The 19041-nt window shown below is 29.5% G+C and overlaps 1 protein-coding gene across 1 annotated transcript; it reads right to left on the reverse strand.

Annotated features, from left to right (window-relative positions):
* Positions 1–6482: 6482 nt before the first annotated feature.
* On the reverse strand, positions 6483–17562 carry LOC122269279 (uncharacterized). Its single transcript, XM_043041533.3, has 6 exons — positions 17269–17562; positions 14268–14369; positions 12044–12271; positions 10375–10422; positions 8373–8561; positions 6483–7185 (listed from the first exon to the last, which is right to left on the reverse strand). The coding sequence occupies exons 1-6, from the start codon at positions 17300–17302 to the stop codon at positions 6662–6664; spliced, it is 1125 nt and encodes a 374-aa protein (XP_042897467.2). The 5' UTR covers positions 17303–17562; the 3' UTR covers positions 6483–6661.
* Between the last annotated feature and the right edge of the window lie 1479 nt (positions 17563–19041).

A 19041-nucleotide genomic window follows, 5' to 3' on the forward strand; every position in this document is an offset into this window, starting at 1 on the left:
GCTTCCACGCTTCCACATATTTGAAAAACAGATTTTAAATTTTTATCTTTATTCTTGTGAAATACATTTATTGAAGCAAACTGTTTGATTAAGAAAGCAATCAATTTGAAAACACCAGAAAACTGTAAATGAGAATGAGATATGTGGGAGAGGAACAAAAACAAATCTATTCTTAGATACAAAGAAACTTCTATTGATCCCTCATGAGAGATATATTTCATGTATCGCGACATTATTTCTTGCAACGTGATTTATTTATTATCTTTGAACTCAATTGACGCAATCAAAATTTACACTTCAAATTATTTTTAAAAAAAGGATTGATATAGTAATCTTATGCGGAAATATACGATTTTTTTTCCAATTTTGCTTTTCGTGAAATGATTATTACTCACATTTTTAACAAATTATTAGAAAACAACGTCCCATTTTAAAAGTTTAAAAGTTTAAAATACTTTAAATAACACGAATTAATGATTGAGAGTCCTTGAATATTATAATTTTTGAATTACTTATTCCTAACTATTACAATATGAGAGGTAAGTACAATCTTGAAAATATGATCTTAATCTGCTGTCGGAAAAACTAGGCACATTATTTTTGTTGCTTGCTACAACTACTACTATTTTATTACACATATGCCGTAATAGCTCATAATATTAGATAACATTAGAAAACCAGAACATTTAATGTGATTTTGTATAACTTTTTAATATTAGAAAGATATAAAAGGTCGCTGTTTTTCTCTGCATTTTTTACCGTTAGATTCTATACAAACTAATATTATGTAGCGTTCGCTGTAGTATTATTTTGCATTGGTTTTAAATAATATATATTATATTTTCCATTATTATATATATTATTATCTGTCGGATTATATTTTCTGTCATTTTCTTAAGTTACTTTTTATTTTTGGAATAAGCAAGAGGAAGATTTGGATGGCGGCACAATAATTCGGTGATATAATTTTACTTAATTTTCTATATTGTTGTGAAGCAGTAAAATAAGGAACAATTTTAATGTCATTCCGTGCATTATTTACTAAGTTAGCAATACCGAAATACTAAAAAAAGTTATATTAACCAAATTCTGCTATCTTCCATTTTCCTCCCTCTTACTCCAAATTATTATTTTGTCTTCAGCTGATTTTCATGAACGAAAATTTCAAATTTAACTAAGAATTAATACTTGAGTTAATTTTGATATGTTTTTCTTTTTTTTAATAAAGCGTTTTCTGGTAAACTTGAAAATGATTCTGGTATATCATGAATCATTTTCAAGTTTTTATTTTTAATTTCAAATGTATTCTTAAATTTCTTTTTAGAAATGAACCAATTTTATCAAAATCTCATTTAAACTTGTTTATGAAACATATTTTCTAAAAGTCATTATTCTAGTCATCTCTCATTTACTTTAGTCATTTGTAATTTCACATTTACCATGCATTTTTCACATTATGAAGTTATATAATGAAAATTTCACTAAATAGTTGTAAAGTTATAATTTCATTCAAATTGAGTGAAATTTATGCAAAAAAATTTTTTATTCCCATCTTAAAATATAACTACATTTTGTTATTTATTTTCGTGAAATAAAATTTTAGCTTCATTTTTTTATTCAAGCTTAAAATAAAATTATTATTTGAATTTTTGAATTGCTATTTTTGGAATAATTATGATAATAAAATAATTGAAATATAACCATTATTAAATATTACCCTATTAAAACTAAATTACTTACTATTATAAATTTTCTCAGTTTCATTTTGATTTATTATCAGTTTTATTTTGATTTATTATCAGTTTTATTTTGAGTAATATTTATTCAGTAAGAATAAATACTTACGTAACTTTATTTTCTCAGTCTCTGAATTTACCTAACGATAACCTGAAGCAAAATTCAAAGGCACCCGTAGACACTTCTTCAGAAAATAAAACCAGGATAGCATTTAAAATTTTAAAAATTGTCAATAATTTTTTTATATTGGCAGAATTATATTGCTGTTTAAACATGAACTAGAACTGATTAAAAACATAACTGAAATATTAAAGCACAAATTAGAACATAATGAAAACACAACTCTGTTTGATAAAACTACCAATACTAACATTAAAAACTTAAAAACTTTTTAATAATATTAAACATAACAGTTCTGCCAAAATAATAACCATCATACTGAAGAACAAATGAAAACCGAAAAACATATCGGTGGCTAACTAGATCACTTAAAAAATACAACAATAACGAAGGCATTGCAGAAGGTTAGTAATTTTTGACTTGTTAAAAATGTAAAATTTTTGTATTTTAATACTATCAGTATTTTGGCGGTGACTTGGGAATTTGTGGTAATGGCAGACTTTTACTGTATTTTATTTAAGCACTACTACGACCTAGAGTGCCTTCAGTGAACAAGAGTGACGTCAATGGGATGAAAAATGTTTTTTTCTTCTCCTAATCGATCATTTCATTAAAACAACGTAATATCTTTACAGTTTTTAACTGGTAATTGATTGACTTTTAAAAAATTGCTTTAAAAAATTGTTTTCTACATTGAAATTTTTTTGAAAATGAAATTAATATTTCAACAAAACTCTATTCTTAAATATTAGTATCATAAATTTATTTTTTAGTAATTAAACAAAAATTAAAATTAAGCAAAAAAAAAAATAATTTTTTTGAGAAATATATTTAAAGCTTGTTTTTTACTTAAAAACACAATATATCCATATAAATGAATAAATAGACATAGAATTATTGTTTTAGTATACATTAATTTATTTTGTTGTGCATGGGCAAGTAGTTTAAAATTTTAATATTAAGAGAGTATGTAATTCAAAAAATAATTATTTCTTTTCTTGAGAACATAAATAGCCCTCATTAATAACAGTGAATTTTAAGTATATGATATTAAGAATGTTCAATCTATTTTGAATTGTCAAAGATACATTTTGAAGGAGGATTTTAAACATTATATGGATATTTACGTATGATTATTCATTTAAAATTATTTTAAATGGTTCGGAAAAGTTTTTACTTGACGAAAAATTAAATTAGAGTGCAAAACTCTGCAGTAGACGTATACTAGAATGTAATAAATTCGAAAAAGTAAGAAAAATTAGCAATTTTAGATCATAACTTTTGACTACAATTGTAAAATAAGTATTTCTTAAAATAAAATCAAAGCATTCAAAATTGTATCTACCTTCTATTAATGAAAATATTCAGCTTTCACATCACTAATCATGCCTCCCGTGTTAAACGAATGGAGAAATTTTCCATTTAGCCTGCGGCGGTAAAAACTTAGTTTGCGCCACTCTTGTTCACTGAAGGCACTCTATTACGACCAGATCAAGAAAATCTGTAAATTTTAAGTACTTTTAGTGAAATTTTCACACTATGACCATTGAACCCATCAGAACATATTAATTTAAAGTTATTAGATTTTAGATTCTTAATTGGCTTACACCACTGCCCAAACGTTTAAAAAACTTGGACTTCTTCACTACACTCTAACAAAGTCAGTAATATTTTTTCTGCAATTCATGTTACTTGATGCAACAATTTAGTTTCCCATTGTTGCTAAAAATGATGTCAATTTGTTCATATATTTTCTTCTACAAAGTGGGTTAACAAAATCATAAGAAAACTTGAAAAAGGAATTTATAAACAAACTTTTAACTTGCCCGGCACTAAAGGACATCTCTTTGTGTGAGCGTTACTGGCGCGCAGGAGACTTATTGGGTTCATAGACTTTTCTTGCCACGTCTGTTATTGTTTGTGTTTATTTATTCTGTTGTTCCTCCCTTTGTGGTGAGTGGTCTTTTGTAACCTTGGCCATTGGAAATAAAAATAAAAAAACTTTTAACTCTATAAATATTCACAAGGAAAAGAATTAGATAACATCGAAATAGTGTTATAACTATATATGAATCACAGAAATCTGATTGTTTATTATAAATGAAAAACTAAACATGGTGATTAACTGTAAAATTTTAAATTTTTTCGAAAACTTCAAAACAAAAGAAAAAACCGTCGTTTCTATATTCTTCTATTTCTATATTCCTCTCTCTCTATATATATGTATATTTATAAAATCTTAGGTTATCTGTGCTAAGTATTTTGTTGAATGTGGTTAACAAATTTTGTTACAATTGAGAAAAATGACAAATTACAATTTTGTAGCAAATCCATCAAATTTCTTACACATTTTCTTAATTTGAATTTTTAATAATCTGTCACATTCCACTTTGTGCTGAAGAGTTATTTATGACACAAATAAAATTAATGTGCTATAAGTTTTAAAATTAGCCACTTTAAAATCTAGAACAGATGCTTTATTTTTATATTAAGCAAAATATAGCTATGTACTACTTGCGCTAAAAAAAATTAAGTGAGAGCAGAATATAGCTATGTTCTAGTCCATATCTAGTTTGGTATCATCATACCAAAATGGTTGTGGTATGATAATTGATTTTTCTGGGGGAGTTATTGCTATAATCAAGTTAGTTTAATAAACGCATAAGTAAAAACGGTCAAAATTTCCCTTTACTGCAGTGTTTCCCAACCTTTTTTGTACCATGACCCACCTAAACCTTTCTAAAATTCTTATGCCCCCCGATGTAACATATACATAATTTTTAATATTAGAAAAACGAATTGTTCACTTAAACTTAGGAAATTGTTAGCGAAACAAAGTAAGTAAATTTTCAGAGCATATAATGAAAAACTAAAATTCAAATTCGAAATAATTTTAATAAAGATTTTTCTATAATATTTTAATATTTTAATTTAGTGAGATTCTTGCCCTTGATGCTTGCTGCACGTAGATTTTATCTTAGGTTCCAATTTGGTTAGCTTTAGTCTCAAGTCTCCCTGTTGTGTTATATCCAGACGATTTCTTTTTTTTACCAATAAAATAATTTACAGCACTAAATCCACATTCAGCTAAATATGAAGATGGAATCGGTAACAATAGTTTTCTTGCACATTTGATTGAATTTGGGTATTTGTTTTCCGTTTCCTCACAAAGCCATGACATCACTCCTTTCATATTAAATGAAGTTTTAACTGACTAATCATTTTGTATTTCTGCAAGTTCTTCTTGGTATATTTGATATATCAGACAAATCCACTAACATGGAATGCAACATCCATGTTGGAAAATAATTTTTTTTTAAAATCAGAATATCTTTCTTTTAAATCAGCCAATAGAATTTTCAGATGATAGACAATAACAAGTAAAACGGTATCATTTACTTCACATTTTTGGAGCCAATGAAACTGTTCTAAGTTTTTGTTGTTAATATATTTCTGACATAACTCAACAAGGGTAATGGAGCCAAATATCTTCGCCTTTGCATCAACAAGAGTTTTATTTGTTCCTTAAAGTTTCTTATTTAATATATTCAGTTTTTCAAAGATATTGGCTGAATAACTCACAAATGCTTTACCATCAGCTGTAAACAGATACTTCATTTCAGGTTTGTCGCCTTAAAAATTCCTAAGTCACATAATATTTATTGACCGCAATTATTCAAGAATTTGCTTTTTTCTTTCGATTTTGTCACCGAAATCTCGCATTGCATTTAAATGGCCCAGAGCAAAAGGTTTAAACTCATGTCGAGTCCATTTTTGAATTGCCCCTCTTTACAATCAAATTGCCCCCCGGTGGGGCGTTGGCCCCACGTTGGGAAACACTGCTTTACAGCCTTAATTTCCCTTTTCTTCTTTGTCAGCGCAACAGCCCCTTGCAGGCCGTGGCTGCATCAACAGCTGACAACCGCCAACGTCTCTTGTCCATGGTAACTCTCTTTCAATTTCTAATCTTTAGCGTTTTCAGATCATTTCCGATGTCGTTGAGCCACCTATTAGGGGGTCTACCTCTGGGTTGTGACCCCTCGGGGTTCTTAAAGGAGACGATTCTCATGGCGCTATTTTCAGGGCATCTCCATAGATGGCCCAGCCATCCCAGCCTATTACTGTGAATTATTTGTGAAATTTGGGGATGCTTATAGAGTCGGTAGAGCTCGAAATTATATCTGTTTTGTCAGCATCACCTCTCTTCAATTGAGCCAAAAATAGCTCGGAGGCTCTTTCTTTTGAAGTTGTCCAGTGACCGCTGTATATGTGAATTTAGGGTCCAGGTCCAAGTTTCGCTTCCATAAAGCATTAAAGGAAGCATGAGTGTCTTATAGAGTTTTAGCTTTGGTTTTTGGCTGAGAAGGTTAATTGTCTCCTCAGTCCAAAGAAACACTTATTAGCCATTTTGACTCGATTGTTGATTTTTGCTCTAAGTATGGGCTGATCGTTAACAACAGTGCAAAAGGTATTTGAATGTGTTAACCCTTACAAAGGTACAACCATTAATACATAAAGGGGCACTGTAGTTTACTGTTGAGGACGAGTTCCCTTTGCACGCATTGTCCAAATTTCAGGATTCTAGTTCAAACCGTTCGAGGAGTTGTGAGAGAGACACATAGACAGTCACACAAATTCCTTCGTTTATTAGTACAGCAAAATGAATTCTACAGTAAATATTTTTTTGTCACAAACATTTATTATATTAAGATTTATTTATATAAATAACATTATTTTTGGTACTTTTTACATAACTATGAACCAAAAAATCCCTTATTACGCAAGGAAAACTTTTTTTTTCATCTTATGGCGTAACGCAAGTTCTCATTTTTTCAGAATACACTAAGTTCTGTCCACACTTCTTCACATGAGGCTTCCAATTCATGCAGAAAATGAAGAGCTTATTGCTACTTGGATGACGATAGGCTCCAATGTCTTCTGGGCATTCAAACCATTCAGGAATCTCCCCAGTTTCTTTAATGATGCAATCCAAATCATCCTCATCACAATCTGTTTCAGGTGGTCCAGTTGGCTTTGGAGTTGGAGTGGATGGCTGTGGAGTTGTAGGTGGGGTGGTGGTTGGCTGTGGAGTTGTAGGCGGGGTTGTGGTTGGCTGTGGAGTTGTAGGCGGGGTAGTGGTAGGCTGTGGAGTCGTAGGCGGGGTTGTGGTTGGCTGTGGAGTTGTAGGCGGGGTAGTGGTAGGCTGTGGAGTCGTAGGCGGGGTGGTGGTTGGTTGTGGAGTTGTAGGTGGAGTGGTTGTTGGCTGTGAGGTAGTTGTAGTTGGTTCTGGTCTTGTTGGTATAGGTGTTGTACCGACTGTGGTTTCACCTAAATTTATGAAAAAAATATTGTTATATCAGAGCTATTACAAAATTTCGTTATAATCAAAAAGAATTCAACTGCCGTGAAATAATTACCAGATTATATGGAATTTCATAACCCACTTTACTCTCTACCATCTATAAACATTCATTCTATTTTTTATCGCAGGTGTTATAATTTTTTTTCCATTAAATAAGACCAACTATGCTTGGGTAATGGCGAACTAGGCAGATAAAAGATCATGAGTTCTAAATAAAAGGATATTTTTTGTGTTGTTTCTTTTTTTTCTTTTCATGTTTTGAAAGTTTTTAGTGTTCAATTAAGAAAAATATGCATAAGTTTGTAGGCCTTATGGTACTAATTCTTTGGAAAATTTTCATAATCACCCAAAAAATGGATTTAATTTGGTATTTTTATTTACGGCCAATTTATAATTTAGCACAGAGTACTTTTTTTTTATCTAGGAAACAGCGATGGCATAGTGGTTAAGACTACTGGTATATCAATGCGAAGAGCTGCGATTCAATCCCTGGCTCCGGCTTGAATCCCGCTCATCTTCAGATCGGTGTTAACCAGCTCTTACGGGAAGTGAATCTGATCACATGACCACAATGTTGTTTGATCACAAAATTTTGAAGCTTTAATCTCCATGGCCTCTCTCGTCAGGGAAAGCTTCTTACATAGATTTCAAGTTATATAGTTTCTATTAAAAATATTAATTAGTAGCATCGGAAAATGTATCTTTGTAAGGATGAGAGTGGATGAAAAAGGACTATCTAAGATTCACAAATATATAATTTAGAAAAATATCAGTCACTGACAAATCTAGTTAGTGGCATTAAAGCTTGAAATATGTACCTGTCAACATACAAAACAATTATATTGAAATATGGTTATGACTCTAGTGATGCCCAACGATATGTAATTTGAAAAATATGTTTTTTTTAATAAAAAATAAGCTATAGCCTAAAAAAATGTTCATTTTTAGGAATAATATTCGGGAAAAAATATATATACTTCATAGAATAATGCAAGCGAAAGTATTTAGTCCTTAGTTATTTTGTAGGGTCACCTTAACAGGATGAATCTTTAAAAGATCCAGTACCTAGGGCTCCTCAAAGTCTAGCGACCAGGAATTAAAGGAAATATTGTAAATATTTGTATGACCGGAGGAAAAAAAACTCTTTTATTACTTGTCGGTCTTTTTCTTGATCCACAGTTCACTTCCCTTTCTGGTTTGCACTTTTTCTTGACTCCGTCAAAAAGAAAATTCTTTTCACATGTTTTTAAACTTGGAATAAAGAAAGCGCATTCGTAGTACTTGGAACAGTCATTTGGATCAGGAAAAGTTCCCATGAAGCTTGGACACGTGAATGAATTATCTGTAACATACAGAAAACACACTATTTACCTTAAAAGTATACTTTATATAAGCTGTGCAGGGCATTTATTTAAAAAAATATTTACTCCTGAAGTTTTGTTTATAAATGTGATTTTTGAATTTATATTTTCACCAAAACTCAAAATTAGTAATACTATTTGATGACGGATGGTATAGCAATAGCGTGGATTGGCTAAAGTGCAAATTAAGTAGGCATCGATGAAAGTATTTAAGTTCGAATAGTCTGTAGAGTAGCGGAATACATTCTTTTAGTTTTCGCTCAGTTAGCAGCGCCATCTGCAGACGAATTTTGCCATTAATCATAAAAGTTAGGGTTAAAAAGGAATAAAACAGGATAAAATTCCGGTTTTCTATGGATAAATTAGCAAATCGTATGTCTTTACGATTTTCCTTAATTGCTTTTTTAAATCAATTGTCTTTTTTTGGGAGACCCCTAATCGAGATAGCATGCTATACATCTAAAGTTGGTCTCTCCCTAGAAGATGGATGACCCTAGAAGACTCTCTAAAGATGGATGAGGAGCTACATAAAGCTAAGCACAGGTGACGCATGCGGTTAAAATTCGTAATAAGACATCCGGGGTACTACTTCCGATAACTTTTTACCCATAAAAAACATTCCATCATCCTATACCTTTATCGTCCTTTTACTGTTTACAATATGACTTGTTCTTTTACCACTTAATGTGCAAACCCATCTACTTTTAACTGCAGAAATAAAAAACTGAAGATAGCGTTAAAATAATGACAACCATTACACATTACTTACATCGTGATATTAATTTACTAATGTCGATCTATGTCTCCCATCCTTTCAGAATTTAAAATTAAAAATATAAAAATCTAATGAATAACAACGTGCGAATTTAAATAGAAATCTCAATAAAACTTCCCAAATATAGCGCCGTCTCGTAAACAGAGCTCAAGTGGAGGTACACTATCAGGCCAAAAGTTTCCGGACACCCAGTGGTATTAATTTAGAACATTCTGAGGCACATATTAATTTGATGTTGGTCCCCCTTTTGAATCGATGACAGCCTGCACACGTCTTTCCACCAGTTTTCAATCGGGGGCCATATTAATTGACTTCAGGCTTCCATCACACCTGAAGTGAGGGCCTTCAGTGAGGAGGGTCGATTTGGCTGGCTGCGTAACCTGCGTTCTAATTCGTCTAAAAAGTGTTCTACAGGGATTTAGATTGGGGCTCTGAGAAGGTCAGTTCAGTTTTTATACACACATTTCCTCAAACCACGTATGTTCAAGCCTCGATGTGTGAAAGGAACAGTTATTCTGCAGAATGTACACATACATCTCAGAGTTCATGTTTCCAACCATAGACCGAAAACAAATCAAGAGAAGCATCCCCACTCCATTAGACTTCCACCACCATACTTAATAGTCGCAGCAATGCAGTCACTAAAGAAACACTCGCTCATTGTCTCACTCACTCATTGTCTCACAAAGGCATCAATACAACCTGACAAACCACTACCAGCACTTTTATAGCTCTTGTTTACGCACCAAATTGCGTCCCCCGCCAGAACCACTTTTTTAAGGGGTGTCCGGATACTTTTGAGCAGATAGTGTATTCACTAGAAATTTTTAAATCTTCGTTCCTGTGTTAGATTTTTGTTATCGTTTACACATAAGTCTTCATCTATTTAATCATTTATTAAAATTTTAACAAAGTGCTAATGCATAAATTTAAAAAAATAAATAAATACTATGAAATTTTTACAACTTATTTATTATTTTAAAATGATGTGCTATGAAACAATTCAACAAAACATTTACCTTTAGGAGTTGTGGTTCCAACTACCCCTCTCGTTGTCTTTTTGTCATCTGGAAAAATATGACTTTGATGCAATTAGAGAGAAAGAATAATGAAGAAAATGATGCATGAGATATTCTTTTTTACCAAAGCACTTTTTTCAATATTTGTGGCAACATAGATGTTTCTAATTAAATTATGTATTACTTCTTAAAAAGAAAAATGAATTATTTTGAATGAATAAACGGAAGAAAAATTTTGCACGGGGAATTTACATATATAAAATTAAATAGATGATTTAAAATTTAATCTAAAATGAAAAATAAACTAATATGCAAGTGCTTCTGTAATTACCGTCCATAACGTATATTTTAGACAACTTTTTAAAAAGGAACTGAAAAAATACACACGGTTGTTACACTTTTTTGTTTTTATTATTCTTTTAAATATTGTTTTTAAACATTCAATATTCATGCTTTTTGTCTTCCTTTTTTGTCAATAATTTTGTAATGAGTGTAAGAAGTTTATTAATTTCCTTGGAGCAAATAAATGTTTTTATAAGAGAAATAATCTTTCTATTATATATTACACAGTTCTTCTCGACGCTAATAATCTGAGTAATTTGTTCGTATATATATATATATATATATATATATATATATATATATATATATATATATATATATATATATATATATATATATATATATATATATATATATATATATATATATATATATATATATATATATATATATATATATATATATATATATATATATATATATATATATAGAGAGAGAGAGAGAGAGAGAGAGAGAGAGAGATTCTATTTTGGGAATTCAAGGCTGAAAACATACCATTGTATTAATCAATAAATACGAAGGAAAGAATGAAAGAGAGATTAACAAAGAAAAGTAAGAAAATAATAATAATGATTCTAAAATAATAAAAAGGATTCTAAATAAAGTTAACTTTCATTTTAATGTGGAGAACTTCTAAAAAAAGACAAAAGCGTTTTTTCTTTAATCTAACAGAGCGAAACCATCTTGTATTAGAACGAATAATTATATGTTAAAAAAAAATGGAAATTTTTAGTTTTGCTTTTTTTGTCAGTATATGCTCTTTATTATTTTTTTTTCTTGCATGATTTAGTTGTTGTTGTTGACGTATGCTTGTTTAGGCAGAAGGGGTACGATTGTTCTTGTTTCTCAATGGCGCCATCTATGGCCAAGAATTCGACTTCTGTCACACCATACGTCGTACCCGTTTATAGGGTGAACCCATTCATACATCCATTCATTCATCCACAGATCGTAATTTTGACCTGAATCAGAGAACGATCGATTTCCAATCCAGTACCCCCAGAGGTATTGATTTGTTATGGGAATATAGAGGACTTTTGCCACTCGACAGATTTAACATGCATCAGTCACTTTACTTCACGGAGAGTCTTCGGCCGGCTGGGTTCGAATCCACGATCTCTCGGACATGGGCCTAGCGCCCTACCGACCAGGCTATCCCGGCCCTGTAATGATTTAGTAATGTTTACTAATACAGATCTATTGATAGTTTGCTCTTTTTCTTTCCTATGAGAAAAACGGGTATTTACCTAGTATATTCAATAAAATCTGAAATAGAAATTTGATTAGAGCAATGGAAAAATATCTAGTGAATTTGTTAATAACTCACCACTTCCGTCATCACATACGGCAATAATGAATGGAAGACAAACTTTTCTGTACCTGTCAAAACGTTTATTTTTTTGACAGGATTTCCACTTGGATTTCCAATTGTTACACATAAAATATGCTGAGCAATCTTCAATATCGGAGAAGGTACCGTAGGACGATGGACATTTGAAGTTCTTCTTCTTTTTATCCTTGTCTCGGTCTCTCCAATCCCTATCTCTGCCCCATCCTATTATATTCATAGCATAAAAATAAGAAAAAATGATATAATATAAATAAAACTTCTGTTTTGATATGGGATAATATCATATTAGAGCATGAATAAATAGGTTTTTTTTGAGTAAATTCTTTAATACAGAAATGGCAAAATACTTACGAAATGTTATTTTAAGTATTGGTTAATCAACAGTAATTTTCAACCCCTACCCCGATCCCAAAGTAGGGTAATCATTTTAATCCACGCCCCAATTGCACTCTTTCTTTTTCTGCACAAAATTTCGGTGCAATGAAATTGCTTTTCGAATACTAAACTGTTAAAAAATGCAATTTAGAAATATCAGTTTATCCACGAGTTCCTGGTCAGAAAATTCCCCTTACTCAAACCAGAAACTAAAGTTCTCTCAGAACTGGTCATGCACTGAAGTCTTCTGTTCCACTCCTCTGTAATTATCCCCTAGAAACTCAGTGATTCATTAGAGAAAGTCTTGCAATAACCCACGCTGTGAAAGGGGTAATTCTTTCTGAAATTCTTTACCAGGGTTAAAATCTCTGTTGCTTGGATAGTTCTGTACATGCGAAATGATTTCGTACATTGGTCAAAAAACTCTGTAAACGGCTAATTTTATAAAAGCAAAACGATTCAGTGTCTTGGTAAGACCATTCTGTAAACAGGGTAATTTTATATAAGCAAAATAATTCTTTTTGGCTCCGTGATATAACAAGTACTTTAAGATTAAAGACTGTTACCATAGTTTCCTAGTATGTTAGAAAGTAATGCGCCAAACATGTTTTTTAAAATTTTATTTTTCATAGAAATTGTGTGACATTTGCGTTTAAAAATTATATTTTCTTATCGCATTAATTCAAAATAACCAAGAAAGAGTTTTTTAACAGAAAAAAAACTTATTATGAAAACATAAATTATTCCTATTTATGACCAAGACAACATACAGTTTTTTGAGGAAATCAGCCACGCCAGCCGTTCATGCATGAAAATAATATTTTTTTTAAATTTCCCTGGAATATGCAGATTGAGAAGTATTTAATTTTCATTGGATGTTATTGAATTTTAATCGATTTTGTGAAGTAAATGCTTTTTCACGGGATGTAATAAAATTTTATATAGGGAGTTTTCATCTTTACAGAATAACACGAAATTTTGTTTTAGGATTTTCCTCCTTCATAGGATGTTGTAAAATTTTATATAAGAATTTATCATCTTCAGGCTATTATGACTTTATATAGTTTTCATTACCTTTTCAGAATGTTATAAAATTTTGTGTGGGTTTTTTTCTCTTTCATAAGATTTTTAAAAAAAATATTCAAGGTTTTTTTAATCGTCATAGGTTGTTATAAAAGTTTTTGTAAGTTTTTTTTTCTTTCATGCAGTGACAATACAGTGACCATATGAAATATTTGAAACTTATTACTTTCATAGAATTTTATAAAATTTTGTATTAGGATTTTTCACCCTCCTAGAATGCTATAAAATTTTATATGGGAATTTTTCTTCATGGTCTGTTATGAATTTTTATGTTTGAATTAATCGACAAGGATTGAATGCCTTCAAGAGATGTTATAAAATTTTATGTATAGGTTTTTTTTTATATGGGTAATTTTGTGAGTAATATTAAATTTTATGTTTGAATTTTATGGAGATTTTTCACATTTAAAAGATTGGAATTGAAATGGAGTATCTCCTTTCCTTGAAAGTTTTATGCATTGAAAGAGTTGCCTTTGAGAAAATGTTATCAAATTTTGTATAGGAATTTTTCACCTTGAAAGAATACTATAAATTTTGATATAGAGTTTTCTCACGTTATTTTTTTTAATGGAAAGCTTATAGGACCTTATAAAGGATAATACTGATCGGAATTTAAATAATAAGATGTCAAAAAATTTGCTCCAAGACACAAGGAAAATTACTATTAAAGTAACAATGCATAGTAATCATGCAAGATGTTAAGTAATGTAATAATTAATTATAAAATTTAACCAACGATTACTTTCTTCTGAACTCTCTTCAGAGCTGCTTCTTGATCTTATTGCTGAAGCATTCACATGTGAATCTAATAAAAAGATGCCTATAGCTAAGCACGACACTGCACCTGGAACAAACAAAATTTTTATATACATTTTACAGAATGCATTATTGAACATTTTCACCAAGAAACAAATGACTATATTATTAGATTTAATTTTTTTAATTAATTTTTTTTAAAAAGGTGAATATATTAGTTATTAATTTATAAATATTAACCTGTGGAAAGTAACATTTCTCCTTGAAAAGTTTAAGATATATTCATAAATTTAAAGTTAAGTATTTTTAACTGATTTTTACTTAATATTTTTTTTTTGAAAAATGGAATAACATGGTATGTTATATTTCTGCAAAATTAAATAAATAAATTTTTTAAATATATGGAAACGGCAAAAAGTACCTAAATAATTTTTTTTTCATAACGAGGGAACCACTTTATTTGAATGCTCAGGCGAATAAATTTGTTTTACACGACTGTTCCTTAATAAAATAAATATATATTTTTAGAATGAGTGTCAAAAGTAAATTAAAATAAAGTTCACAAGGTTAGGGGCCACAAATGAATACACTGTGGAAAAAAGAACTGGTACACCAGCTTGATGCTGTGTAACCTGACAATGAGTACACGCCATGCCCTGACGTGGCATGAATTCACTGATTGTTGCTGTAAAACATTTACGAGTCAATTCATACTGACTGTGTATCCCGCAGATCTATAAAATCCATACACCGTATTGGTGATCTCTTCTGAATTACACGTCGCAAAACCATGCCAAATAATGTTCCATGTCTGCAGATTCAGGTGCGCAGTCTAAAGTCAGAAGATAATGTTCCTGCGTAGCTGCTCTCAACGTGTAGAGGTGTCTCATTGCTCTGCTGACGATGTCAAAGTTCTTCGGACTTTGAAATGAACATGAATGGGCAGAGATTATTGGATAGGTTACTTAAATACCAGTCAGAGACCAGAGACATATCAGGGATTACATATCTTGGCAATTGCATTCGCCCCATATCACGAAGAAGTTCCACTGACCTGAGAATTTCCTTTTTGACATGAAAGATCTATGAATTCATGAAGTTAACTTCATATTTATGCACGTACATCCATTCGATACAGTTTGAAGCTAGTCCAGACAACGCGTCTCAGCTATCCATCAACAGTCCAATAGGTGAGTCCAATAATGATAATGAATTTTTTTTAAAAATTCCCGTTGCATACTTATTGTTTTGTGTCGCATAAGATAAGTGTCCAGTCTTTTACTGTCTTGTCTGTTACCTAAGATGATCATTTTTAAAACTACCCAATAAATGACACTACCACCTTTTTAATTCCACTTCCATGATTCAATATGTGAGAATAATCATTTTAAAAACCAATCTAGGGATAAAAGATTACTTTTGAAGATTTTTGAATTTTCAAAAGGTCGAGAATTTTTTTATGTCATCTAGACCGTTATCCACGTTTTGAATATAATTAGTAAAGCTGTATTAACTGATTGAGTATTAACTGGTAGCTATGATGTCTTAATACCAAAAGTATTTTACGCCTTAGTAAAAAGAAACAAAAATTCAATTATGTAAAATTGTTAACGAATTTTCTTAGTTTAAAATTAACTTATAAGATCCCCGTAGGTTCACATTTAATTCAAACTTGATGATAATAATTGAAGTGTGTGGTAGAATGAATACTAATTACCAACAATGGTAAAATTTAATGTAATTTTTAAAAAGATTTAATTTTTAAAAATACATGAAATCTGAAAACTACTTTTCGTCATTTAAATCCATTGCAATGCGAGCTCCTCGATTAGTTGTTGAAAAGTAAAGTGCCTAACTGAGGTTGTAAGGGTGACGCAAATATGATAGTGATTTAGGATCTAGCATTCAAAGAACTCCTGTTATAACAGAAAAAAGAATCCATGCCTATGAAAGTTCTAATTCTTTAAAAAAAATTGTATGTATGCTTAAAACTTGTATTGCTCGCAATTTTTTAAAAAATTGTATGTTTTTTTTAAAAATTTCATGAATATTTTATAGTTTTTTTATTCTTCGGCTCCTGAAAGGCGCTCACTAGATTTCTATTCATGAAATTTAGAATTCCAGTGAGAAAATAAGACACTATATTAAAAATTGATTAATTAAGTTAAGTTCTGAAACTCAAAATTTCGAATCTAATTCATCATTTATAAAAATTAAACGATTTTACAAATTTTGAAAATGTTACTTAAAATGATAAATAGTTAAATTTTTTTAAAAATATGTTAATTCTTTCTTTGGTTCCTTCAAATATTTCTTTCATATATTCTTCATTCGTAAAAATGATTATTAAAATTATTATTTAATTAAGTTCTGATTATTTAAATTAAGTTCTGAAACACAAAATCTAATTCTCATATCTAATATATCATAGGTAAAAATTAATTTCCAGAAGTATAATCAATTATCCAGAATTTGAAAATAATACTTATAATAATGAATGGAAATTTTTCTTAAATATTCGTTCTTAGAAAACAAATTCACGAAAAATTATTCATTCGATTTAATAAAATCGAAGTTTTATGATTTAGTATTAGCTAACTATATTTTAAATAAAAAAAAGAATTATTTGCAATATCAATAGTTTAATTTAGTGTTTCTATTAGCAAAATATTATAACACTACTTGAAGAAAATATTTTCAGCTTTTTAATATCAGTTTTTTAATCAAATAAGGCTATAAGAAATCTTGTTACATAATATCCGTAATATTATGAAATAAATGCATAAATACTTAATATTATGCAGAAAGTATTTTCTTAAAAACTAATTAGGTTTTTAAAGATTTTTAATTCTCCTGTATATAAATATTATCTGCCGTTGTCCTGTTCATTATGTAATCAAATCCTTCGTGCAACGCATTAATTTTTTTTAACAACAACCTCATATTTTAAGTGAAAATAAAATAAATCTAAATATAAGTAAGCTCACCGAAAATTAGTTTCGAATTCAAGTATTCCACCATATTCGAGTCAATCTTCCTAAAGTTTTTATGCTAAAATGAACGAATTATTTTTAATCACGATAAAAATCGATACTTGAAAATAAATTTAAGAATAAAAAAAAGTTTAATTTGGCGATAAAGATAAGAAAAGAAACAATACTACATCGCTTCCACGTATTTGATAAACTGATTTTAAATTTTTATCTCTATTCTTGTGAAGTACTTTTATTGAAGCAACCTGTTTGATTAAGACAGCCATCAGCTTAGAAACATAGGAAAACTGAAATTGAGAGTAAGATATGAGGTAGACGAACAAAAACAAATCTATTCTTTGATAGGAAAAATTTTCGATTGACCCCTAATCAGAGATATATTTTAAGTATTATGTCAATATTTCTTGCATCATTATTTATTTACTATCTTTGAATTCAATTGACAAAATTTGCCCTTCAATTTAATTTTTTAAAAAAGGGAGTCGCATATTTATCTTTTGCGGAATTATTTTTTTGTTGCCAATTTTGCTTTTCGTAAAATGATTATTACTCACATTTTTAACAAATTATAATGAAACAACTCCTCATTTTAAAAGTTTAAAATATTTTTAAATGCACGAGTTAACAGTTGAGAGTACTTGTATATTATAATTTTTGAATTATTAATTCTTGATAGTTAAAATATGAGAGGTAGCCTGGCAAATAGAATCTTAATCAGCTGTCGGAAAAACTGCATTATTTTTGTAGTTTGCTACAACTTCGACTATTTTATTACTACTGTACACAAGTATCACATTATATTAGATTATATTTGAAAACCAGAAAAATCTAACCTTATTTTGTTTAACTTTTAAATATTAGAAAGATATAAAAGGTTGTAGTGCATTTCATAAAGTAAAATTCTATACAAACTAACATTATCTGACGTTCGTTATAATATTATTTTGCATTGTATTTGACGCTATGTAGAATTAGATTTTATATTTTCTGGTATTATCTTGAATTGCTTTTTATTTCTGGAATAAGCAAGAGGAAGATTTGGATGGCAGTACAATAATTCGGCGATATAATTTAATTAATTTTCTGGATAGTTGTGAAGCAGTAAAACAGATCAATAGTTTTATAATGGCATTCCAAGCATTATTTGCTTTACTAGGAATAAAGAAACACTAAATAAAATTATCTTACCAAAATTTCGCTACCTTCCATTTTCCTCTCTCTAAGCCCAAATTAAATATTATTTTGTGTCCAGCTGATTTCTATGAATGAATATTTCAAATTTACAAATGTTTATTTTTAATATATTCTTAAATGTTTTTAGCAATGAGTCAATTTTATCAAAAACTCAATTGAACTTGTTTATAAAAGTCATTATTTCAGTCATTTCTGGTATTCTGGAAACTTAGTTTACTCTAGTCATTTGTAATTTCACAACTACCATGTATTTTTAACGTTATGAAATTGTATACTAAAAACTTCACTAATTAGTTGTAAAGCTATAATTTCATTTATATTGAGTGAAATTTATAATTTTTTTTTTTCTTCCCATCATGAAATATAACTGCATTTAAATATTTATTTTCGTAAAATTCACATTATTTATTTATTCAAGATTAAAATAAAATTATTATTTGCATTTTTAAATTTTTATTTTTGAAATAATTGTGATAGTAAAGGAAAATAATTTAAATACCAACCCTTATGAAAATTTAAAGTATATTTAAGGTTGATTTGAGGTATTTTTGAGGTATTAAGGTTGTTTTGAGG

This window comes from Parasteatoda tepidariorum, chromosome 1, assembly GCF_982258835.1.
Source record: "Parasteatoda tepidariorum strain Cologne lab strain chromosome 1, Ptep-v5.0, whole genome shotgun sequence".
Lineage (NCBI taxonomy): Eukaryota > Metazoa > Arthropoda > Arachnida > Araneae > Theridiidae > Parasteatoda > Parasteatoda tepidariorum.

Excerpts from the sequence above, each read along its gene's own strand:
- LOC122269279 (XM_043041533.3), bottom strand. The coding sequence starts at position 17,302 with ATGGTGGAATACTTGAATTCGAAACTAATTTTCG. Across the intron at positions 12,272-14,267 it reads TGAAGAGAGTTCAGAAGAAA|GATGGGGCAGAGATAGGGAT; the intron begins GTAATCGTTGGT and ends TGAATATAATAG. Across the intron at positions 8,562-10,374 it reads TGGAACCACAACTCCTAAAG|ATAATTCATTCACGTGTCCA; the intron begins GTAAATGTTTTG and ends TGTATGTTACAG.